Source organism: Ranitomeya variabilis, chromosome 5 (genome assembly GCF_051348905.1).
Source record: "Ranitomeya variabilis isolate aRanVar5 chromosome 5, aRanVar5.hap1, whole genome shotgun sequence".
NCBI lineage: Eukaryota > Metazoa > Chordata > Amphibia > Anura > Dendrobatidae > Ranitomeya > Ranitomeya variabilis.
This window is the reverse complement of record NC_135236.1, coordinates 172,067,862-172,091,349: the sequence shown is the minus strand read 5'-3', so window position 1 is coordinate 172,091,349 and position 23,488 is coordinate 172,067,862. Positions and strand designations below refer to the sequence as shown.

General features: G+C 44.3%; 1 protein-coding gene across 4 annotated transcripts in view; it reads right to left on the bottom strand.

Moving 5' to 3' along the window:
- Nucleotides 1-23,488, bottom strand: part of LOC143775402 (cell surface hyaluronidase CEMIP2-like) — a 123,693-nt gene that overhangs the window by 66,175 nt on the left and 34,030 nt on the right. For all 4 annotated transcript variants that reach the window (XM_077263506.1, XM_077263505.1, XM_077263507.1 and 1 more), the window contains one exon: nucleotides 18,721-19,191. In XM_077263506.1, the coding sequence (XP_077119621.1) occupies nucleotides 18,721-19,191 (471 nt within the window). The remainder of the gene's footprint in view (nucleotides 1-18,720; nucleotides 19,192-23,488) is intronic.

The window sequence follows — 23,488 nt, the reverse complement described above, 5'->3', positions numbered from 1 at the left end:
CCCTTAATGACTGCCGATATGCCTTTTAACGGTGGACGTTAAGGGACCTTATTCCTCAGCTCCATTTTTTAACTCCCTTTCTCACATCAGACGTAATAATCCGTCCATGTGATCTGGGCCTATTTGACCACGGACGGATTATTACGTCTGCGCGATCGCCCGCGCACACAGGTGGTGTGCGGGCAATGGCCGCCGGGTGTCAGCTCATTCTGACAACTGACACCCGGCACTAAGTGCCAGGAGCAGTCACAAACAGCTCCTGACACTTTAACTCCCGAAATGCTGTGATCGAACACGATCGCAGCATTCCGGGTGCTGGCAGAGGGTTGACAGCCCCTCTGCCTTTGGATTGGAGACCCCGATGCCATAGTGAACAGATGTCGTCATGACAACATCTGGGTCACCAGAGCTAGGAAACATACTGATTATGCGCAATGCATGATCAGCAAGTCTCTCTGTCAGTGCAGAGCTCACAGTTTCTACAGCATGGGGACGCTGCTGCATTTCCATGCTGTAGAAGCGATAAGCCTGCAAAAAATGATTGTCTCATAGTGGGACAAAGTAAAAAAGATTAAAAAAAGTAAACAAACATTTTAAAAAAAATAATTGTAAAAATGTAAAACAAATTTCAAAAATAATAATAAAAAAAATAAAAAAATATTGTATTTCTAAATAAATATTTGAATGAAAAAAACCAATAAAATTGCACATATTTGGTATCGTCGCATCTGCAACGACCCGACCTATAAAACTGTCCCACTAGTTAACCCCTTTAGGGAACACCATAAAAAAATAAATAAATAACAACAAAAAAAAAAAGTGGAATAAAACGCGATCAAAAAGCCAGATACAAATAAATATAGAACCGCTGAAAACGTCATCTTGTTCCACAAAAAACAAGCTTCCATACAGCTCCATCAGCAAAAAAAGTTATAGCTCTCACAGTAAAGGGATGCAAAAATAATACATTTTTCTATAAAATAGTTTTTATTGTGTAAAAGCGCCAAAACATGAGAAACCAAATAAATGAGGTATCGCTGTAATCATACTGACCTGAAGAATAAAACTGCCTGGTTAATTTTACCACACACGGGAAGGCATATACCCCCCCCCCCCAGAAAAAAAATAAAAATTCCTGAATTGCTGTTTTTTTTATTCTGCCTCACAAAAATCGGAATGGAAAGCGATCAAAAAATGTCATGTGCCAGAAAATGGTACCAATAAGAACATCAACTTGTCCCTCAAAATACAAACCATCACGTGAATCTATGGGCCAAAATATGGTAAAATTACAGTTCTCAAAATGTGGTTATGCAAAAACTATTTTTTGCAATAAAAAGCATCTTTTAGTGTGTGACAGCTGCCAAACGTAAAAACCCAATATAAATCTGATATTGCTCTAATCGCACCGACCAGAAGAATAAAGTCGCCTAATAACTTATACCACACGAGGAACGTCGTAAAAAATAAATAAAAACAATTCTTCACCTACTGGTCATTTTTTCATTCTGCCTACCAAAGATCGCAGTAAGGCTGGGCACACATTTATCTTGCGTTCTGCGTTTCCGTGTAAATCTCTGAGTTACGTGATTCAAACGGAAACTCTGGCGGAAGATTCCCTATAATGAGGCAGATGGAGGCACTGTGGACGCCGTCTTACCTTTGATCCGGCGGTGTCTGTCTTTTTAGGATTGCATAAAAGTGCTGTCGGCCACAGTTTTATGCACTTCTGAAAAGAAAAACACCGCTAGACAGAGGCCAGACGGAGTCCAGAGTAACTCTGCTGCCTCATTATAGTGAATGGATCCATCGGGGGTTTTATCTGAATCACGTCACTCAGAGATTTAGATGGGGATCCAAGAAGTATCGTTTCTCCTTGCGGAGAGTGACATGGAGAAACGATACTTCTTGGATCCCTGTCAGACGCCTCTCACACAGTCAAATCAGATCTCACACTTTGCACTGACCAGGGGCAGTATCCCGAAACACAGTGTCTGCAATTTGAGATTCTGGTTTGGCTTTTATCCTAAGTCATGTGACAAGGCTCGTTAAAGGGTCAACATTGACTATTAGGATTGCTACTTCCAATAGGTGGCACTAGAGTTCTAGTCCTCTTCCTCTCTGAAGAGATAATTTGCAGATATTTAGATGGAAACCCCAAAGTGCTCAGTGTAGAGCGCCGGATAAATGTGATCCCAAACGCTATGTAAAATTTTCCCACTAAAAGCTTCAACTCAATCCACAAAAAAAGCAACTCTTCACTCAGGTCTGTCATCTGTTAACGGAAATATAGGGGGAAAGACATAGATAAACACCGGCGCTCCATGTGCGAATGATAGGGATCCGGGGCTCGGAATTGTTATAGAGTGCACTCCTGCTATGGTTCAAAAATGAATATAAGACAATAATAAACACCGCGCTCTTCTATATACAGATCATATCGTGAATGATAAATCTAATTGGTTCTGTGATAATAACGGAAGTTGTAGAGAAAAAAACTTACTGTAGTTGTGACAAAGAGCCAGATTGGATTTCCAGGTGCTTGTTAGAGGAAATGGTGGTCCTGAGGTATAGTGGGATGCGTTCTCCACTATTTGGGGGAGAATATTATTGATGAAGCTCAGTGGGGCTTAGCAGCGACACTATTGAAGCAAAATAGTACGTATCCAAGTGGACTTACTGCGATCACAATAGATGGTGTGATATGATGGTGATCCGTATTGACAAATACTGGATAGTGTGGTTCGTGGATCCTCTTTGTGTAAACTACACCAATGGGGATCCTGAAGGTAGAAGATGTAATTTTCTGCAGGATTCACCTAATTTGAACAAGATAGTAATCAGTCTAGATTGTCTAATAGAGTGAACCCTGTAAATCATGTACTTTCTGCTGGTTCTGTTGCGAACGTGGCATATATATATGCAGCGCCCCAGAGTCCTGGTCGTTGCAGTACTATGGCTCCGCCACTATGGGGAGCTATGGTGCGTCTGATGGCACTGAAGGAGTTCATCTGATCAGGTATCACAGACACCAATACATTTCACAGTCGGGCCTCCGGGGGGAGCTAAGGGTTCTATTCACTAGGCCACTCCCCACCATAGTGGGTAAACTGGGGGTCAGGCAGGAAGTTAGATCAGAAAGCTGACTGGCTTGGAACCAGGCAACACCTTGTGGCAGAGGGTGTTGTGGGGGAAGATACAGTAGGGTCGCTGTCAGGGGTGGGATCCTGACAGAGGCTTGGCAACTTGAACGAACGTAACGGGACCGTGCCTGCTCCGGGAAGCGGCGGTGCCCAAGGAAGGATTAGAAGCGAGATAGATTGTGCTGAGTGAGAAACGAGATCACGCAAAAGGAGAAATACCAGTAGGAGTCGTGCTGTAAGACCGAAGCAACATCCTACTGAGGCGCACTACCGGTGGCCGGAACGCCGAGGGAGTATCATAACATTCAGCTTCAAGCAATACTCCAAACAGCGGCAGGGCAGTCAGTCTAAGGCGGGCTGTCTAACTTTAATCACCTATGCAGTCTTGGGGGGCAACTTGTGGAGAGGGGCGACTCTAGGGTCCCGGAAGAGCTCCGAGCCTACCCGTCAAACGGGTGCCGTCCCAACCAGAACACCAGGGAGGGACGGAGGATTAGCAGAACATCATCTAATCGAGTTGTGAGGGAACTTAAGAAACAGACACAACAGTTGTGGGGACTTTCTGTAAGCACAGCAGGGAAGGACCACAACACATAGCGCTAGAAGGAAGGCACAGATTTCCACCTGTGAAGAGAACTCTGGAGGTGCCATTGGACCGGCCGGACTTGCGCAACCTGGTGAACCGTGTTCTGGACTGAGGACCCAGAGATCTTCAGTAAAGAGGTAAAGAGACTGCAACCTGGTGTCCTCGTTATGTACTGCACCGCACCACTACAACATCACCATCACCATCACCCGTCACATCATTGACTGTGCGCCCCTCGGCAGGGTCACGGACTGGGCTTAGCCACCGTGACAACCCCAGAGCAGAGACTCGACACAGGCCCGGTACCGGGTACCCCTCGGCCCTGCGGCGGTGGGGGCGCTACAACTTGGCGTCACGAACAGGATGTACTTAAGCCTGAAGAATCAGGTCATGTGTGCCTGGGAACTGTGATTTACTGTGCTTGGACTATACTTTGTTGCAAAGACTGTGCTGTGCCATTTACCGCCAAAATTCGCCGCCATTATAGCGCTGAGGAGAGCGCAGGAGAAGAGGGGCGTGGAGTAGGCGTAGGCAAGCTGGAGAGCGCGAACAACCATGGCCGCCCAGTCTAAATATTTCTGTGTCCTGAGGACGTGTCCGTCAACAGCTGAGGTCCGCCTCCTGATCCTGTTTGGAGGGTGGAGGCCATGGAGACGGGGCCGCCCACGAAAGAGACCGCGGGAAGAAGACACTGGAGAGGAGATAAAGATGGAGAGGAGATAAAGATGGAGAGGAGATAAAGATGGCGACGCCGGAAGCACCGCATGGGAATGATCGGACTTGGAGAGAGGCTGGACAGCCCGCTGCGGCTCAGGGTACGCCGTCACTGCGGGAGCTGACCCTTGCAGAGCCAACGATGGGCCAACCTCCCCGGCCGCCGTCAGAGGAGTGTATGGCCGTGGCCGAGGCCCGGCGGATAGCTTCCCGCTTGGAGGCCGATGCCCGCGTGATCGCTCGGCTGGGCCAGCCCACGGAGGTCCGCTTGTCTCCAGTGTCCCCTGCTCCTCCCAACCCGGCCGCGGCTGAAAGTGCGCTGCAGACGCAGGGCCTGAAGATCATGCCAGAGGCCGAACACCTGCGGCGCTTGGTGGCTGCATGGCGAGACCGACCACAACCGGCAACCCAGGTTGATCTGACCACCGTTGCAGAGGTCCCCTCGTCCCACTGGGGTGTAGTGGTCTCCTTCAACCCCCGACATGGACGCGGGGTTATCCAGGAGATCGGGGAGCCGCTACAAGTCCACGTGGACCGGGAGGAGGTGGAGCCCTGCGGAGGAAGATTCCCTCGCGACCTGGAGCCAGGTGATGCGGTAACTTACACCAGGTGGAGGAGGGCTACGGGCGAGGCTGGCTGGATGGCGCGGGGCGTCCAACGGTGCGTCGCACTCCAAGCCACTGCCGGAGCATCAGAGGGTGAATCTCCTGCTGAAAAAGCCACAGAACCTGACCCTGAAGAACAGCGGAGAACCCGGACCCACCATGTACCTTGGGGGCGTGCCGGCTCCTCAGCGAAGAGAGCGTCGCGGCGCGGGATCCTGTCATTGTTGGGACCGGAACCGCTCCCTGGATCGGCAGCACGACCCGTTGGTCTGGTGAGGCCCGGAAGGAGACCACCTTCTTCCCCAAAAAACGAGTAAGCATAATTGCTTTATCAATATGTAAATAGTTACTGTTCTCTTATGCTGCTAAAACCCGTTCAGGGTTAACTCTTAAGGGGATCCTTCTGTTGACCCGGGATCCCTATTGTTTTGTTTTTTGTTTGTTTTTCCAAAGTTTTTGCACAAGTTTTTAGTTGAAAAGAACTGCTGAAATCATGAACAGTGCATGATACGAACTTTTTGTACATAGTTTTCACCTTATTAAAGGTGCTCCCTACTGGTTTTACTTAAAGAAGGACTCTTTGTGAAGATACCACACTGAAACCTTTGCTGAGTATGGACTGGTAGCTTGAGAAGATACGCTACCTCATAGAGACTTGTTCTCCTCTTAAAGGGGAGGTTCATCTGTTGCACGTAAATGGTGATATTGCTTTAAGATAGATAGCAATAATGTTTGATGAAAGAAAGTGATGATAATGTTTACATGAGTAAGTTATATGTATTCAACTAGTTAATTGTGAAGAAATGCTGATGATGTTCTCTGAAAAGAAAAAAATGAAAGATAGCAGAAGGATGCAGTGGGCCCGTAGGGGTAGACGTGGTGTCCAGCATGCATGTTAGTGAGAAAGATAATGAGAAGGTTTGATGTTGTATAAAGAAAATGGTTGATAACGTTGATAATTAGGATAGAAGGTAAACCCTGAGTCCTCATAGGAGTCATGTAGAGATGGCTCAGTGCTCTTAAACTGAAAGTAATGTTATGCTCTATACTGTGTATAGTAGTGGAAAAGGCAGTAGGCCCGGGCTGAACGGGGCGGTCCTGCATAGAAAGGAGAGGCAGTAGGTCTGGTGCCATTAGGACAGGCGGTCCTGCAGATTTAAAGAAGGAGAATGAAAAAGTTAAATTGCCTTATAATGTGATTATAAGAAGGTCTTTAGTGGATTTAGAGTATGTCCTTAAAGGCAATGTTAAATTATTGTTCAACAATTTTGCACTTAGTAGAATACCCGGTTGGGTAAGAAAAGTTATTTATAGCATGTTGCTATGATATCTAACCATGTTTGTAACGTTCAAGTGTCCTCACCTCCCATAAAGGGAAGCTCTGTTCAAATATGCTTATTGTTATTGCACTCAACAAAACTGTATGTCTTTTTGCTAACTTGTATTGTTGTTTTCTTCCCAGTCCCAGAGTACTGTGTTTAACCAGGGGGGAGTGCAGCGCCCCAGAGTCCTGGTCGTTGCAGTACTATGGCTCCGCCACTATGGGGAGCTATGGTGCGTCTGATGGCACTGAAGGAGTTCATCTGATCAGGTATCACAGACACCAATACATTTCACAGTCGGGCCTCCGGGGGGAGCTAAGGGTTCTATTCACTAGGCCACTCCCCACCATAGTGGGTAAACTGGGGGTCAGGCAGGAAGTTAGATCAGAAAGCTGACTGGCTTGGAACCAGGCAACACCTTGTGGCAGAGGGTGTTGTGGGGGAAGATACAGTAGGGTCGCTGTCAGGGGTGGGATCCTGACAGAGGCTTGGCAACTTGAACGAACGTAACGGGACCGTGCCTGCTCCGGGAAGCGGCGGTGCCCAAGGAAGGATTAGAAGCGAGATAGATTGTGCTGAGTGAGAAACGAGATCACGCAAAAGGAGAAATACCAGTAGGAGTCGTGCTGTAAGACTGAAGCAACATCCTACTGAGGCGCACTACCGGTGGCCGGAACGCCGAGGGAGTATCATAACATTCAGCTTCAAGCAATACTCCAAACAGCGGCAGGGCAGTCAGTCTAAGGCGGGCTGTCTAACTTTAATCACCTATGCAGTCTTGGGGGGCAACTTGTGGAGAGGGGCGACTCTAGGGTCCCGGAAGAGCTCCGAGCCTACCCGTCAAACGGGTGCCGTCCCAACCAGAACACCAGGGAGGGACGGAGGATTAGCAGAGCATCATCTAATCGAGTTGTGAGGGAACTTAAGAAACAGACACAACAGTTGTGGGGACTTTCTGTAAGCACAGCAGGGAAGGACCACAACACATAGCGCTAGAAGGAAGGCACAGATTTCCACCTGTGAAGAGAACTCTGGAGGTGCCATTGGACCGGCCGGACTTGCGCAGCCTGGTGAACCGTGTTCTGGTCTGAGGACCCAGAGATCTTCAGTAAAGAGGTAAAGAGACTGCAACCTAGTGTCCTCGTTATTTACTGCACCGCACCACTACAGCCTCACCACCACCATCATCTGTCATATCTTACACTGTGCGCCCCTCGGCAGGGTCACGGACTGGGCCTAGCCACCGTGACAACCCCAGAGCAGAGACTCACACAGGCCCGGTACCGGGTACCCCTCGGCCCTGCGGCAGTGGGGGCGCTCCATATATCTCTGTATACTCCTACAGATGCGAGTATGCTCAGCATTAGGCTATAGCAGCAGATTTTAGGAGAGATAATATGATATAACAGTGAGTATGTAGATCATATTGTAAGTGATAATAAGCTGGTAGTAGTCACTGACTTGCCTGCTAGTGTTAGGAAGCTTTATGATATATCTCAAGTCCCAGGAGATAGCTGCTGTGTTGTAGTTGAAGACCACTGAACCGCAAGCTGTTAGCGTGCGGCCGCTCAGCTAACAGCTTGCGGTTCCGTGGTCTTCACCTACAACACCAGGGGACAAGTCAGTGAGTACTACCAGCTTATTATCACTTACAATATGATCTACATACTCACTGTTATATCATATTATCTCTCGGAAATATAGGGGGCTACCCCCTTACCGGTAGTAGAAAAGCTATGGAAAAGCGAAATGGCTCCTCACCTGCCAAAAGAAACTCAGCAAATTCTCTGCTCCCAAATGCAAATGACCCCTCCCTTCTGAGCCCCACAGTGTACCTACTGTAAACCACATATAGCGCCCACGTTTGGCATTTCTGAAGCGATGAGACCCCGCCTAACTTAATGGGTGCATGCCTCCAGAAGCATGGGCTGGGCATAACGTACTGTTGACTGCAACGTTTTGGTCACTACAGCATACTGGTCATTACAATGGCAGTTCGCAATTTTTACTTGGCAACATTCATTGCTGCCTGTTTCTGGAAAATACCCATGGAGTCAAAATCAGCACTACACCTGTAAATAAATTCCCAAAGGGGTATAATTTCCAAAATGGGGTCACTTGAGGGGGATTCTGCTCTTCTAGCACTTAGGGGCTCTATATATAGAGTCCGCAAACTGTTCTAGGAAAATCTGCTCTCCAGGAGGAAATAGCGCTCCGGCCCTCCCGAGTCTCTCCATATGGCTAAGTAGTACTGTACAGCCACATATGGGGTATTGCCACATTCAGCAGAAATTGTGGGACAAATTTTGGTGCCATATTTACCAACCTCTTGTGTGAAAATGTAACATTTCTTCAGTGGTCAATGGTATAAAATTCTGTTACACACCCATGGTGTCCATATGATCACTGCACCCCTAGATAAATTCATTGAGAGGTGTTGTTTGTAAAATGGGGTCACTTATGGGAGGATTCTGCTGCTCTGGCACCTCATGGGCTCTCCCAGGGGGTCATGATACCTGCAAACCATATCAGTAAAATCTTTCGCTCCTTCCTTTCTGAGCTTTGTACTGTGCCTGTAAAATATGTCCTGATTACATGTAGGATAATGGTGCACTCAGTAAAAACTGGACCTCAGTTTGTCGTAAAAAAAAATCCTATCAGCCTTAAGAAATATTAAAAACTTGGGGCTAAAATAACATTTTTGTGAGGAAAATGTGATTTTGTTATTTTCACGGCTCAACATTATAAATTTCTGTGAAGCACCTAGGGATTCAAGGTGCTTACCATGCATCTAAATACATTTCTTGAGAGGTCTATTTTCCAAAATGGGGTCACTTGTGGGGGTTTTCTACTGTTTAGGCACATCAGAGGCTCTCCAAATGGGACATGACGTGCGCTAATGATTACAGGAAATTTTACATTCAAAAAGTCAAATGACACTCCTTCCCTTCCGAGCTCTGCCGTGTGCCCAAATAGTAGTTTTCTCCCTCATATAGGGCATTAGCGTACTCAAGAGAAATTGCACTACAAATTGTATGGTGCAATCTATCCTGTTACCCTTATGAAAATGCAAATTTATGGCTAAGAACAACATTTTTGTGACGAAAATGTGATTTTATTAGTTTCACGGCTCAACGTTATAAACTTCTGTGAAGCACCTGAAGGTTCAAGGTGTTCAACATGCATCTCAATACATTCCTTGAGGGGTCTAGTTTCTAAAATGGTGTCACTTGTGGGGGATTTTAACTGTTTAGGCACATCAGAGGCTCTCCAAACACGACATGGCATCCACCAATTGTTCCAGCAAATTTTGCATTCAAAAAGTCAAATGGTCGCTCCTTCCCTTCCGAGCTCTGCCGTGCGCCCAAACAGTAGTTTTTCTCCCTCATATAGGGTATTGGCATGCTCAGGAGAAATTACACAACAAATTTTGGGGTCCATTTTTTCCTGTCACCCTTGTCAAAATTAAAAAAATTGGATCTGAAGTCAATGTTTTGTGAAAAAACCCTGTGAAGCACCTGAAGGGTTAATAAATTTCTTGAATGTGGTTTTGAGCACCTTGAGGGGTGCAGTTTTTAGAATGGTGTCACTTTTGGGTATCTTCTTTCATATAGACCCCTCAAAGTGACTTCAAATGTGAGGTGGCCCCTAAGAAATGGTTTTGTAAATTTTGTTGGAAAAATTAAAAATTGCTGGTCAACTTTTAACCCCTATAACTTCCTAACGAAAAAAAAAAAATTGGCTCCAAAATTGTGCTGACGTAAAGTAGACATGTGGGAAATGTTATTTATGAACTATTTTGTGTGACCTATCTCTGTGATTTAAGGGCATGAAAATTCAAAGTTTGAAAATTGAAAAATTGAAAAATTTTGGTCAAATTTCCATTTTTTTCACAAATAAATGCAAGACATACAGAAGAAATTTTACCATTATCACGAAGTACAATATGTTACGAAAAAAACTATCTCAGAATCACCGGGATCCGTTGAAGCGTTCAGATCTATAACCTCATAAAGTGACAGTGGTCAGAATGGCAAAAATTGACCTGGTCATAAATGTGCAATCCACCCTTGGGGGTAAAGGGGTCAACAGCGCTGAAGAATAAGTGAAAAGCTCCGCCTCGTGGCTGAAATTCACGTGGGTGACAGCTGTATATTACACATGTCCCACAGTGGTACTAAGTGTAAGGCCGGAGTCACCCTACCGTAGAACACAGACAAGTGCTATGCGAGAAAACATCGCATAGCACTTGGACCAGGCATGCTGCGATTGTATGCCACACAGACCATCCGTCTACCTTCCAACAAATACGCACAAATTTTCCTCATTTCAGCCCATTGTGCAATTTAATTCAATAAGGCAAATCAGTGAGAAATGTAAAGCCATACGGATGTCATACGGATACATGGGTGGGAGAAAATCACATCATCGCATTGCAAACGCATTAGGCTACTTTCACACTAGCGTCGGTACAGGTCCGTCGCTATGTGTCAGGCCGACGTACCGACGCACGTTGTGAAATTTATGCACGACGTGGGCAACGGATGCAGTTTTTCAACGCATCCGCTGCCCAGTCTAAAGTCCGGGGAGGAGGGGGCGGAGTTTCGGCAGCGCATGCGCGGTAGAAAATGGCAGACGCGACGGACAAAAAAATGTTCACTTGAACGTTTTTTCGTGCCAACGGTCCGCCAAAACATGACGGATCTGTAGCACGACGGACGCGACGTGTGGCCATCCGTCGCGATCCGTCGCTAATACAAGTCTATGGGAAAAAAACGCATCCTGCGAGCACATTTGCAGGATCCGTTTTTTTCCCAAAACGACGGATTGCAAAAAATGCAAGAGTGAAATTAGCCTTACACACGGATGACCATATGGAGAACACTCGTGCGACTCTCGGCAGGGAGACTCGGACCGATTTTCCATACGTTTAGTGTGACGCCAGCCTAAAAGTAAAAAAAGTTACATAAAATATGTAATAAAGTTAAAAAAACACAAAAAGCACACCCAAATCACAAAAAGCAGTTTTGCCGCTAAAAAGGCAGCCTTTGTGATAAAACAAACATAAAGAAAACAAGTACACATAATTTGTATTGCTGTGTCTGGAACAACCTGATCTATAAAACTGGCATGTTATTTATTGCATATGGCGAACACTGTAAAAAAATAAATAAAAAAACATGCCAAAAATGTTGCTTTTTCATCACACTGACACAAAGAAATGAATAAAAAGTGATCAAAAAATTATAGTTAGAAAAAAATGGCATAAACGAAAACACCAAACCGTCCTGCTACAGTATTTCCACATCCCAATGTTATAAAATCTGTGTGGCACCTATGAGTTCAAAATACTCACTACACCCTCAAATTAAATCTGCAAGCATTGAAGTTTCCAATATGGGGTCACCTGGGGTCGTTTCTGCTGTTCTGGCACCTCAGGGGCTCGGCTAATGGAGACCACTATCTATTCAAACAGAATCGGCATTCGAAAAGCCAAGCAGCACTCCTTCCCATCCGATCCCTGCCGTGTGCTCAAACAGGACAATGTACAACCACATATGGGGTGCTGCTACATTCAGTAAAAAGTGCATAACAAATCATGGGGCCCATTTTGTCCTATTACCCCTCTTGTAAATTATACATTTTTTGCTAAAACAGTATTTTAGTGGAAAAAAATGATTTTTCTGTTTTCATATCTAAATGTTATAAAGTTTTGTGAATCAGCTGTAGGTTGAAAATGTTCAGTACACCCCTAAATGAATTTTTTGAGTGTCTAGTGTCCAAAATGGGGTCACCTGTGGATGGTTTCTCCTGTTTTGGCATGTCAGGGGCTCTGCAAATGCGACATGGCATTCACAGTCTATTCCAGACAAATTAATGCTCCAAAACTCAAATAGTGCTTTTTCCTTTCCTAGCCCTGCCATGCGCCTAAACAGCAGTTTTTGACCACATATGGGGTATCATCACATTCAAGAAAATTGCGTAACAAATTATGGTGTCAGTTTTCTCCTATTATGCACTGTGAAAATTACAAATTTGGGGCTAAAACAACATTTTAGAGGAACAAACATAAGTTTTGTTTTCACATTCACATTTTAAAAAGTACTGTGAAGTACCTGTGGGTTCAATACGCTCAACACACCCCTAGATGAATTCCTTGATGTGTCTAGTTTCCTAAATCGGGTCACTTGTGGGGGTTTCTCCTGTTTTAGTACCTCAGGGGCTCTGCAAATGAGATCTCAATCTATTCCAGCCAAATTTACATTCCAAATACATAATGTCACTTCTTCCGTTCCAGCCTACTGTGTGTTCAAACAGAACTTTTTGACTACATATGGGATATCTCCCTTCACTGTAAACTTCATTAAGCACCAATTATTATATATTTATATGAATTTATACTGGGTGCGTCTTGTTGCGATTTTTTTATGTTTTCAATAAAATCTTTATTTTTATTATTTGGAGGTTGTGACTTCATAATTTTGTAGGTAGTATATTATTAGGAGTTCTCTCTTTTTTTTGCTATCATTGTGGCCCAAATATATATTTTTCTCAAATTCCTTGATGTGTCTAGTTTTCAAAATGAGGTCACTTATGGGGGTTGCAGCAGTTTAGGCACCTTAGGGGCCCTGCAAATACAAAATGGTGCCCAAAACCTATGTCAGCCAAATTTGTGTTCCAAAATTCAAATGGCACTCCTTCCCTTCTGAGCCTTGTCGTTTGTTCAACGAAAGATTTCTTACCACATGTGGGGTAAAAATAAATTGGGCCTAAAGCAACATTTTAGAGGCAAAATGTTTTGGTTTTTTTCCCATTTCACTTTGAATTAATTCCAGTGTAGCACCTGAAGGGTTAAAAATATCCTGACAGCAGTTTTGAAGTATTTTGAGTGGTGAGGTTTTTAAAATTGAACCACTTTTGGGGAATTTCCAATAGATATGCCCCTCAAACCCTTTTTTTTACCTCTCGTATAGTCCCACTCTGGTACTTGACCTTACTTCATCCTGATTGTTCTCATCATAAGCTGCTATATTTCAGTGTTACAGTAAACTGTACTTGGCATGGTAATGTTAAAAGGCATAATATTAAGTCCTGCATAAGGCAAGGACTACTAGGTCCCACGGTCTCAGTATGATGCCACTCCCTGACGAAGGATAATTCCGAAACGCGCGTTGGGGTATGTGCCACACTTGTTCCCCTGGACCACCAAGGTGTTGTTATCATCCAAACATCTCTCAACATCCATCCTTCAAGATTGCCCTGTATGTTTACCAATACCAACTTATGATTTACCATGGTTTTCTCATCATACTACTGTCTGATGAACATTTGTTAAGCCTTCCTACACTATTATGGCTTTTTGCACTAATCATCACACACCTTAAGGGAATCATGTTTGCCACGTTTCTGGCATCAGCCTTATATATTGGAAGGTTTGAATTACTGACTTTACTTTAACAATTGATTTCAACTTGTAGAGTTCTATAGTATGTTTGCACTAAATACATTTGTCGATAGCACTACATTCTGGCATTTTGATGTCCTCTTGTAGAGTTCTATAGTATTTTTGTTTAAATACATCAAGCCAATAGTATTACCCCTCATATTCATACTGTTATTGGTCCACCCCATTAGTGTATTAGTGCTATCTGTCATATTCTTGGACACGAATTGTATGCTGTATACATCTGTGTGTGTCTGTATATATATATATATATATATATATATATATATATATATATATATGTATGTATATATATATATATATATATATATATATATATATATATATAATTATTATATGCTCTGCGCTAATCCCTTCCCGTCAGTTGCCACTTCTTTTCCAGTGGTCCAGCGTTTTAATTGTTAGTATCATTGTTCAATTTAAGGTATATTTATTACATCTGTTTTTATCAAGGTGTGGGCACCCGTTTTCTACAGTGTCGCCATGTAACCAAATGTCTGTTAAAGTGGGGTTTTTTTTATGTTTATGACTTTGCTTTGTTCTCACCTAATTTATGACCACATGCTCGGTGTCCTGTGTTTCAGGTCTGATGACCTATAGGTGTACTGATGGCAGTCATGGGGGCCATTGTTAGTCCACTGGCTGCCACAGCAACCCATCGGCACCGCGCAATTACAACTCAGGGATGCTGATAGCGTGGCAGAGGGAGCAATTTCATTATAACGCTTTAAATGCCAATGTTGCTATTGACAGCGGCATTTAAGGGGTTTCACTGTAGCGATAAAAGCTAGCTTTGCTCCCGGCATTTGTGAGAGATCAGCATGATGTAAAATGTACATAAGGGCGCTAGAACTAGCATCTTACCATGATGTGCATTGTCATCATGGGTCGTTAAGGGCCTAAAGAAGCAATTTGTAGGGCTTACAATTCAACAGATCAGGAAGGCCTCGAGCTTTATTTAAAAGGATTGCAGAACGCAAATTTGTAATGTGGCTGCTTTGCCATGTTCTACCTTCTATTAGTCTTAGGAAATTATTTTGTAGAGTTCTATAGGAGAGTCTCTACTATTGGTGGCCAATGTTGAGAAGGAGATCCCTTTCTACAGGATTCTGCTTGCTCCATGCCCATAAGTTGTGCTGCGGTAAGGGACGTTAGGGAAGCAATAGACTCAGTGTTGATCTGTCCTCTGCATATGGCTGATGGGTGCGTCAGGCTTGTTCCCACATATATATTAGCTGTTCATATGACATGTTCACATTTTTCTTATCCGGCCAATATGGAATACTTGATTTTGAGCTAGTTTGTGAATAAAGAAGAACAACATGCCTCAGGAGAGGAAACTGAAGCAGCAGCTGTGGGCAGGTGTACGGCTCAGGAATCACAGTATACCTTTTATACTGCTGACTTGCACAACTGAGCCTTTTATTTAGTCCACGGAGCATGGCCTGTGTATAGGGAAGGCTCATCCTGACGCCTGCTTTAGATTTTTCGCACTTGCTTACACTTAGCTATTCTATGTCTATGTTGTCTTCATGTCATTGTTTATACAATATCAGACTTCATGCCAGATACAATGAATCCACTGTTAGAAAGTTCCCTAGGATCTCTTAAAGGGGATGTGTCATCCTCACAACGACCATTGGTAATTGACTTTCCTCATATAAGGGAACTTCTTACTATGCTGTGCAGCAGGGGAGTCAGTGGCAGCACCCATATCCTTTGAGAACAATGAATTGTGCATATTGAAATCTAACAAGGCCGATCCTCCTTTCCTCTGATATCTGCTGTCTGGAGAACATCAGGACACATTTAATGGAGGCCGATCATTCTGAAGTTAGGAGACAATATGGCCACCTCTATATTCACAAGTTTAATCTTGATTACTGTTTGACCAAAACAACATTTAATCAACATTTAAAATTATTTTGTTTTCAAGTGGCATTAAAATGTAATTTTTTTTTTTCTTTTTAGTTTCTAACTTTTATTTTAAATAAGATTACTTTAAGGCCGGAGCCACACTATGCTAATGACACTCGGCTCCTGCTCGTAGCAGAGCAGGAGCCGAGTGTCATGCGTCTGTGCTCCGATTCTCTCGCACAGGGAGGATCGGAGCACAGCTGCGGAGGAGGCAGAGAAATTAATTTCTCCATCTCCTCCATTGCTGGGGTCCGCTTATAACGCACATCACTCGGATGATATCCGAGTGATGTATGCTGTCTCACTCGCACCCATAGGCTCATATGGGTGCGAGTGAGCCGAAAGTTTTCCTCGGTCCGAGACAATCGCAGCGTGCTGCGATTGTCTCGGACCGAAGAAAACGGCTGACAAAAAGTCGGCTGCTGGGAGCTGCCCCATATGTTAACATATGTCCGAGTGCAATACGATTTTTTATCGCATTGCACTCGGCTGTTTAAAACGCCAGTGTGACGCCGGCCTTAATGACAGGTGCAAAGGCTGTTGCTACATTAATGTGTTATTCCCAGATTATCACCTATCTGTGGGCTAAGGCATGAATTGCTGATCGCTAGGGGTGCGACTGCGGGACACACACCCAGGCCTCTGGAAACTCAGATTGGGGTTCTTCCACCCCATCTTGAATGAAGTGGGGGTGCACGTGATCACCCTCTGTTCCATACACTGTTTTGGCCATTGCCGTAGAGAGCAGAGAGTGCCCAACTATTTCCAGTAATGATGAATGGAGTAGAAGCAAGCCTACGCACCTCTGCTAAATTCAGGACGAGGCTGCATATTACACTTATAGTTCCTGTGCCTTCTGTTAGTGTTGTTTTACAGACTCAGGTTAGCAAGTACAACAATACCTACGTCCTACCAGATTTATTGCCAAATATGTGTGTATTTGTGGATACAATGTTTGGATGGTCTCTGTGATGATGATCTATGATTATGATTATGTATTTGTTAAGCTATCTTCACATATACAATTTTTCTGGTAGTTTTATCTTAAAAGACAAACGTGTAAAACCCTCATGTGTTTATGTGCATTTTAATAAAAAAAAAGTGTGCTTATTGTTGCTTTTTTTCAAAGTAATGTTTTAGTACTTATGTAAGTTTTTTGCTACATTTTTCATATTACAAGTCGTGTGATTAATTGATCACGTAAATTAAAAATGACATGTGGAATCACAAGATGAAATGTAAAGCAAAACCCACAAAAAAAACAAAACACATTAAAAACAAAAATCAAGTCATATCAGCACTTGCAATTTTTACCCAATTTAAAGGGAAACATTACTGCGCATGCGCCGGCGCACTATGTCCCGGAAGTATTTCGCTATGTTCCGAGACATAGTGTGCCGGCGCATGCGCAGTAATGCTTTTTGGCTTTGCCCGCAGTTGGGCAAACCATACGGTGCGTGCGCGAGGCAAGATTGCATTGTGCATGCGCGAACTATGGAGGACACCTACTCAAATTCACGAAAATATTGTGGACAGCGGGGAAGGATGGGGTGGAGAAAAGATGACGAAACACCGCTCATTGGATAGGGCACAGGGCATTTTCATAGCCCGTCATTTTGAGGTGACAGATTCCCTTAAAAAAAAATAGGATATTTGTGATGTGGCTGCAGTGCAGTGTAGCGCAACCTCCACCAGGGGTGCTGGCAAGGGAAGAGAGACCGCACACTCACAGTGCAGCAACACTGAGCAGCCGCACAGGCATCACAGGTAACGAAAGAGTGGTCAGACGAGCTGAGTCAGAACCTGTCAGGAGCAGAAGTACCAGAAGTAACAACAATGCATGTAGTCAGAGACAAGCCAGAAGTCAAAGCCAAACGGGAGTGCGGTATCCAAAACGTGAGACGTAAGACGAAGTTGGGGTACAAGCCAGAGAGTCAAAGCCAGTTGGGAAACGTGGTATCAGAGACGGAAAACAAGAGGCGGGGTTCAGAGGTCAGGCCGAGTCATACAGTGTAGGGAAACAACCAGACGAACACTAAATCAGGGATAGGGAACAGGTCTAATACAAATACAGGAAGTCAGACGCAGAGGACACCAGGGTATACGGGTCAGCTGCTCTGGCCTGGAAGCATGAACTATCACTGCCACTGGCCAGAAAATTGCAGAGGACATAAAAAGCCCAGCCAGCTCCAAAATGAGGCCGAGGGGATTACCCCCCGCATGACCAGTCCAGAGAGCGGATAGCAGAAAACAAACCCCGAACTGGATCATGACAATATTATTGGAGAAAACGACATCAATTACATTTTTGTAACACAGCAAGAAAAAATAAGAAAGTCAAGTTAAAAATAAAAACAAACAACAAAAAAATGCTATATGCCAAGACTATTAATAACAGTAAATGTTGGTAAGCCCACAGTAACATAATAAGAGCCTGGTAACTGGACTGTTTGCGGATGCACAGTACATAGTTCCCACTAATGCATTGGTCACCAGTATAAATACGGTACATCTGCTGCCCACCCCTGGAAAAGGTGACACTAATGTATGTTTAGAATTATTGCACAAGACTGTAAGCAATTTTTATAAAATGTGCAACCTCCTGATTGCTTCCAATGAACACGTTTCTATACATGTGCACATTACATCCAGCAGGGAAGTGTAGGTAAATTATAACTGTGAGATGGACACCATAAGTGACCTTGAGTCCCACCGCACAGGCTGAAAGAGGCAGCCGGAATATTGTTCAAAAATGACACGTTTTCCTGTGTCTGATAATATATAAGACATACGGATGTTAATAAATAAGGAAATCCTTGAAATCACAGAGAGCCATGTATTAATAGCTTACTCCTCAAAAAGGGTTTGCAATGCAACAGGTAATTCACGTAGAGAAAGCAGCATGCATCAAAGCGAAAAACAGGAGGAAGATAGCAGACTTCATGCATTATCCATTCCCATCACATACCAATGGACTGCACGCTGGGATCCTTCAATGGTTTTCCTGATTTGTACATTCTCTTCTTTAGTAAAGACAGCGCTTTATTTTGTTGAGCCTCTACCAGAAATCCCAAGTCTCCTAGGAATCGTAGCACTCGGTGGAGCAGCATTGGCTTTACGTTGACTTGCAAGAGCTTTAAAGGGCTAATAAGTGTGTCTGTGGGCTTCAAGTCCTGGTCACAGTTGTCATAAGGAAAAATACTCCAAGCTGGTTCAGGTCCTAAAGCAGATACTAAAACATGGCGAGACAGTTTGAGTAGTACATCACAGGGCCAGGTCTTCCCTTTCCACTGCATGTCCAGGTGGTGGCCGCCATTTGCCAGGACATCGTCTCTCAATACTGGCACGTCACCTGGGATCTCACGTGTGGACCTTTTCATGGCACTGAGTTCAGGGTGTCTCAATGTGATGATGTCATCAAAAGTGCTGTTTGGCAATACTAAACACAGAATAAAACTGGGGTTGGTCATTGTAGAATAGCCAGATAAGTATAACAAGTCGCTGGGTCTTCAAACCTTACAACAGAAACACTGGCCTTAGTGCTGATAGCAGTGGCTTTGTTTTTCTATTACTGTAGGACCACTGCTGCCAGAGGTAACTGCAACCATTGATACCAATATAAGGGCCATTTCATCAAAAATAGTGGTTTGTACGCCAAATTTTGCAACATTTCTATGCAGCAGTTTTAGGGTAAGTTCACACAGGATGTTTTTGCTGCGTATTTTTTCTGCTTTTTTTATCCTAATTTTCAGCTGCTTTTTACAGTTCCAGCAAAGCCTATGAGATTTCAGAAATCTCATGCACACACATTGTTTTTTTTGTTTGATCAGTATTTTGTGCTTTGCTGCGTTTTGTTTACATAGAGCATGTCACGTCTTTCAGTGTTTTTTCATCCATTGACTTGAATGGGTGTTGAAAAAAACACAGCAAAAACGCAGGTATCATTATTTACTGCGTTTTTGCTGCTGAAAATCCAAGGACATTAGCCTGGACAAAGAGAAAAAAAACGCACCAAATACGCAACAAAAAACCCACCAAAAACGCACCTAAACCTGCATTTTTGAGGCAGCTTCTTTCCTGCCAAGAAGATCAGGTTTTGCTGCAGAAAAAAAAAAGCTGCAAAAACGCCCTGTGTGAACTTACCCTTACACTGGATTTCTGGTACGACGTGATGAACCAGCCCCAACGTCTGCATTCTGTAGGCCTTCTTCAGTAACAGTGCCCCATTCACTGCGGTGGGCCTGTCCATGACCTGCAGCCAGGCCATTGTCATTATGCTATAGTGACGTCCATGTGACATGTAACACAGAAATGTGACTGGCGGGACACGGACGTCTGAGACCATGCATGGGGGCATAGTTACTGAGTAAGACCTCATTCACATGTCTGTGTTTGCGCATGTGCAAAAGAATGGTACAAGTGTCAGGGATCTGCGTGTCATCAGTGTATGGTCAAATGTACCATCAGTGTTTTTCACGTGTGGATAAATAAAAAAAATCACAAATCTTCTCCTCTTCATTACAATGTTAATCGCGGGCAGCACGCGGTCTGTACTGCTGACATCCGTGTGCCATCTTTGATTTTCATGGAATCATAGACTTGTTTTGGCACATTTCATCTGTGCTGCCAGTAAAAAACGGATATGTCTCTGTGATGTTGGCACGGACACACCGTTTGCAAAAAATTACACAGACATGTGAACAGCCCCATAGACTATAATGGGCACATATTCGATCACGGATAGAACACACATGTGCAACATGGACGTCTGACTGAGGCCTTACAGGTGTTAGAAAGCTATTTTCTACAATTGGCACATTGGATTGATTGACATTTAAGACATTTCCATTCAAATGCGAATACAGTGGTTGATATTGTCCTTTACCATCAGATCTGCCTCTATACCAGTTATTGTGCATTAGGCCGGAGTCACACTACAGCGAGATACGGCCGAGTCTCGCAGGTGAAACCCAAGCTCTGGCGCCGGCACTGTGGAGCGGAGTGTGCGGCCGCATAGGAACACATGGAGCTGCACGCTCCGCTCCCAAGTGCCGGCGCCAGAGCTTGGGATTCACATGCGAGACACGGACGTGTTTCTCGCATGTGTGATCCCGGCCTTACACACATTCTCCATCTACATAAATATTTAGAAATATTGGATAAAAATCCCATTCCATGTAAAAAATGTTTTCTATAATCGAATCGCTAACTTTCTGTCGGTGACCACTTTGTCCATACAAGTAATATACCCAGCGGAGGACATTTAGTATGACAGGAATGAGGAATAGACTGAGCCAAAATCAAAAGTGATTATCAAGGAAAGACTATATAAGTTGTCTAAGAAGTTCTTAAAGTGTAAGTGGGTAAGTATGGGGACAGCTGTCACTACTGACACATAAGTCACATGTATGTAACACTTGGTTCTCCATCTGTTACTGAATGACAAGACAAAGTACAGCAAACAGATGGCGGCTAGCAGGGAATTCAGCCACAACATATTGTCTACTTTTACCGAAAATACACTAAAAAGGAGAGTTACAAGGCACCAAGGATTTCACATTCTGCACAGTTATCATGGGAGGCCATTAGAGAAGTACAAGGGCCTCTGAAGGCGCACAGACGGGCTTTCAGAAAACCGCTTTTATCTGCCAATGGACGGAAAGTTTCAGTCTGATCATAAATAGAAAGTCGTAGCACTAAACCTCGGCACTGAAGGTGGACACGTGGCAAAAATAGTGAGTTCATTTACAATAGATTAGTCTGTAGGTAACAGCTGGCAGATAAGACGTTTCGGTCCCGTATGGGCCTTCATCAGTCAAATGCTGCACTGCTAATCTATTGGAAATGAACTCACTACTTCAGCCACGTATCCACCCTCAGTGATGAGGTTTACTGCTACTACGGTATATAGATTGGAGCCATACTCAGGCACCTGATCTACCCACACCGGAGTGCAGTCTATGATTTTTGCATAGATACAGTGGGGAAAATAAGTATTTGATGCAATGACGATTTTGCAAGTTTTCCCACCTACAAAGAATGAAGAGGTCTGTAATTATTATTTTAGGTACTATGATTTTTACATAACTAATTTGCATTTTATTGCATGAAATAATTATTTGATACAATAGAAAATCAGAACTTAATATTTGGTACAGAAACCTTTGTTTTCAATTACAGAGGTCAGATGTTTCCTGTTGTTCTGGACCAAGTTTACACACAGTGCAGCAGGGATTTTGGCCCACTCCTCCATACAGATCTTCTCCAGATCTTTCAGGTTTCGGTGCTGTCGCTGGGCAACACTAAGTTTCAGCTCCCTCCAAAGATTTTCTGTTGGGTTCAGGTCTGAAGCCTATCTAGGCCACTTCAGGACCTTAAAATGTATCTTACAGAGCCACTCCTTAATTGCCCTGGCTGTGTTTCAGGTCATTGTCATGCTGGAAGACCCAGCCACAATCCTTCTTCAATGCTCTTACTGAGGGAAGGAGGTTGCTAGCCAAAATCTCATGATACATGACCCCATCCATCTTCATTTCAATACCATTCAGTCGTCCTGTCCCCTTTGCAGAAAAGCACTCCCAAAGTTTGACGTTTCCCGCACCATGCTTCACAGTAGGGACAGTGCTTTTGGGTTGTACTCATCCTTCTTCCTCAAAACATGGCGAGTGGAGTTGATACCAAAAAGTTCAATTTTGGTATCACCTGACCACATGACCTTCTCCCATGCCTCCTCTGAATCGTTCAGCTGGTCATTGACAAGCTTCAAAGGGGCCTGGACATGGACTGGCCGGAGCAGGGAGACCTTGCGTGCCCTGCAGGATTTTAATCCATGACAGCGTAGTGTTACTAGTGATAATTTTTGAGACAATAGTCCCAGCTCTCTTCAGGTCATTGTCCTCCCGTGTAGTTCTGGGCTGATTCCTGACCTTTCTCAGAATCATCCTTTTCCCCACGAGGCGATATCTTGCATGGATCCTCAGACTGAGAAAGATTGACAGTCATCTTTCGTTTCTTCTATTTTCTAATAATTGTGCCAACAGTTGTTGCCTTCTCACCAAGCTGCTTGTCTATTGTCCTGTAGCCTGTCCCAGCCTTGGGCAGGTCCACAATTTTGTCCCTGTTGTCCTTAGGCCAGTCTCACACGTCCAGATAATTCCGGTACCGGAAAAATCGGTACCGGAGTTATCCGTGTCCTCACGTGGCACATCAGCGTGGCACACGTGCGGCAGCCGTGTGCCGCCCGTGTGCCCACTGAGGACCACACGGACCGTGCAGGAGACAGCGCTAGAGATAAGTGCTGTCCCCTGCATCTGGTGCTGAAGCCGGAATTCATTCCTTCTTCCCAGCAGCGTTCGCTGGAGAGAAGGAATGAAAAATCATTGTTTTTTTATTTTTTTTGTGGTTAAAATCAAGTTCCCGGCTTACTGTAGCGCTGTCTCCTGCACGGCAAATGGACAGCATCCGTGTGCGGTACGTGTTTTACACGGACCCATTGACTTTAATGGGTCTGTGTGATACGTGCGCTCCCACGAACACTGACATGTCTCCGTGTTTTTCAAATGGACACACGGTCCGTGAAAACATGCTGACATGTGCAGAGACACATTGATTTTAATGTGTCTACGTGAGTCAGTGTCTCCGGTACGTGAGAAAACTGTCACCACACGTACCAGAGCCACTGACGTGTGAAACAGGCCTTAGACAGCTCTTTGGTCTTGGCCATGGTGGAGAGGTTA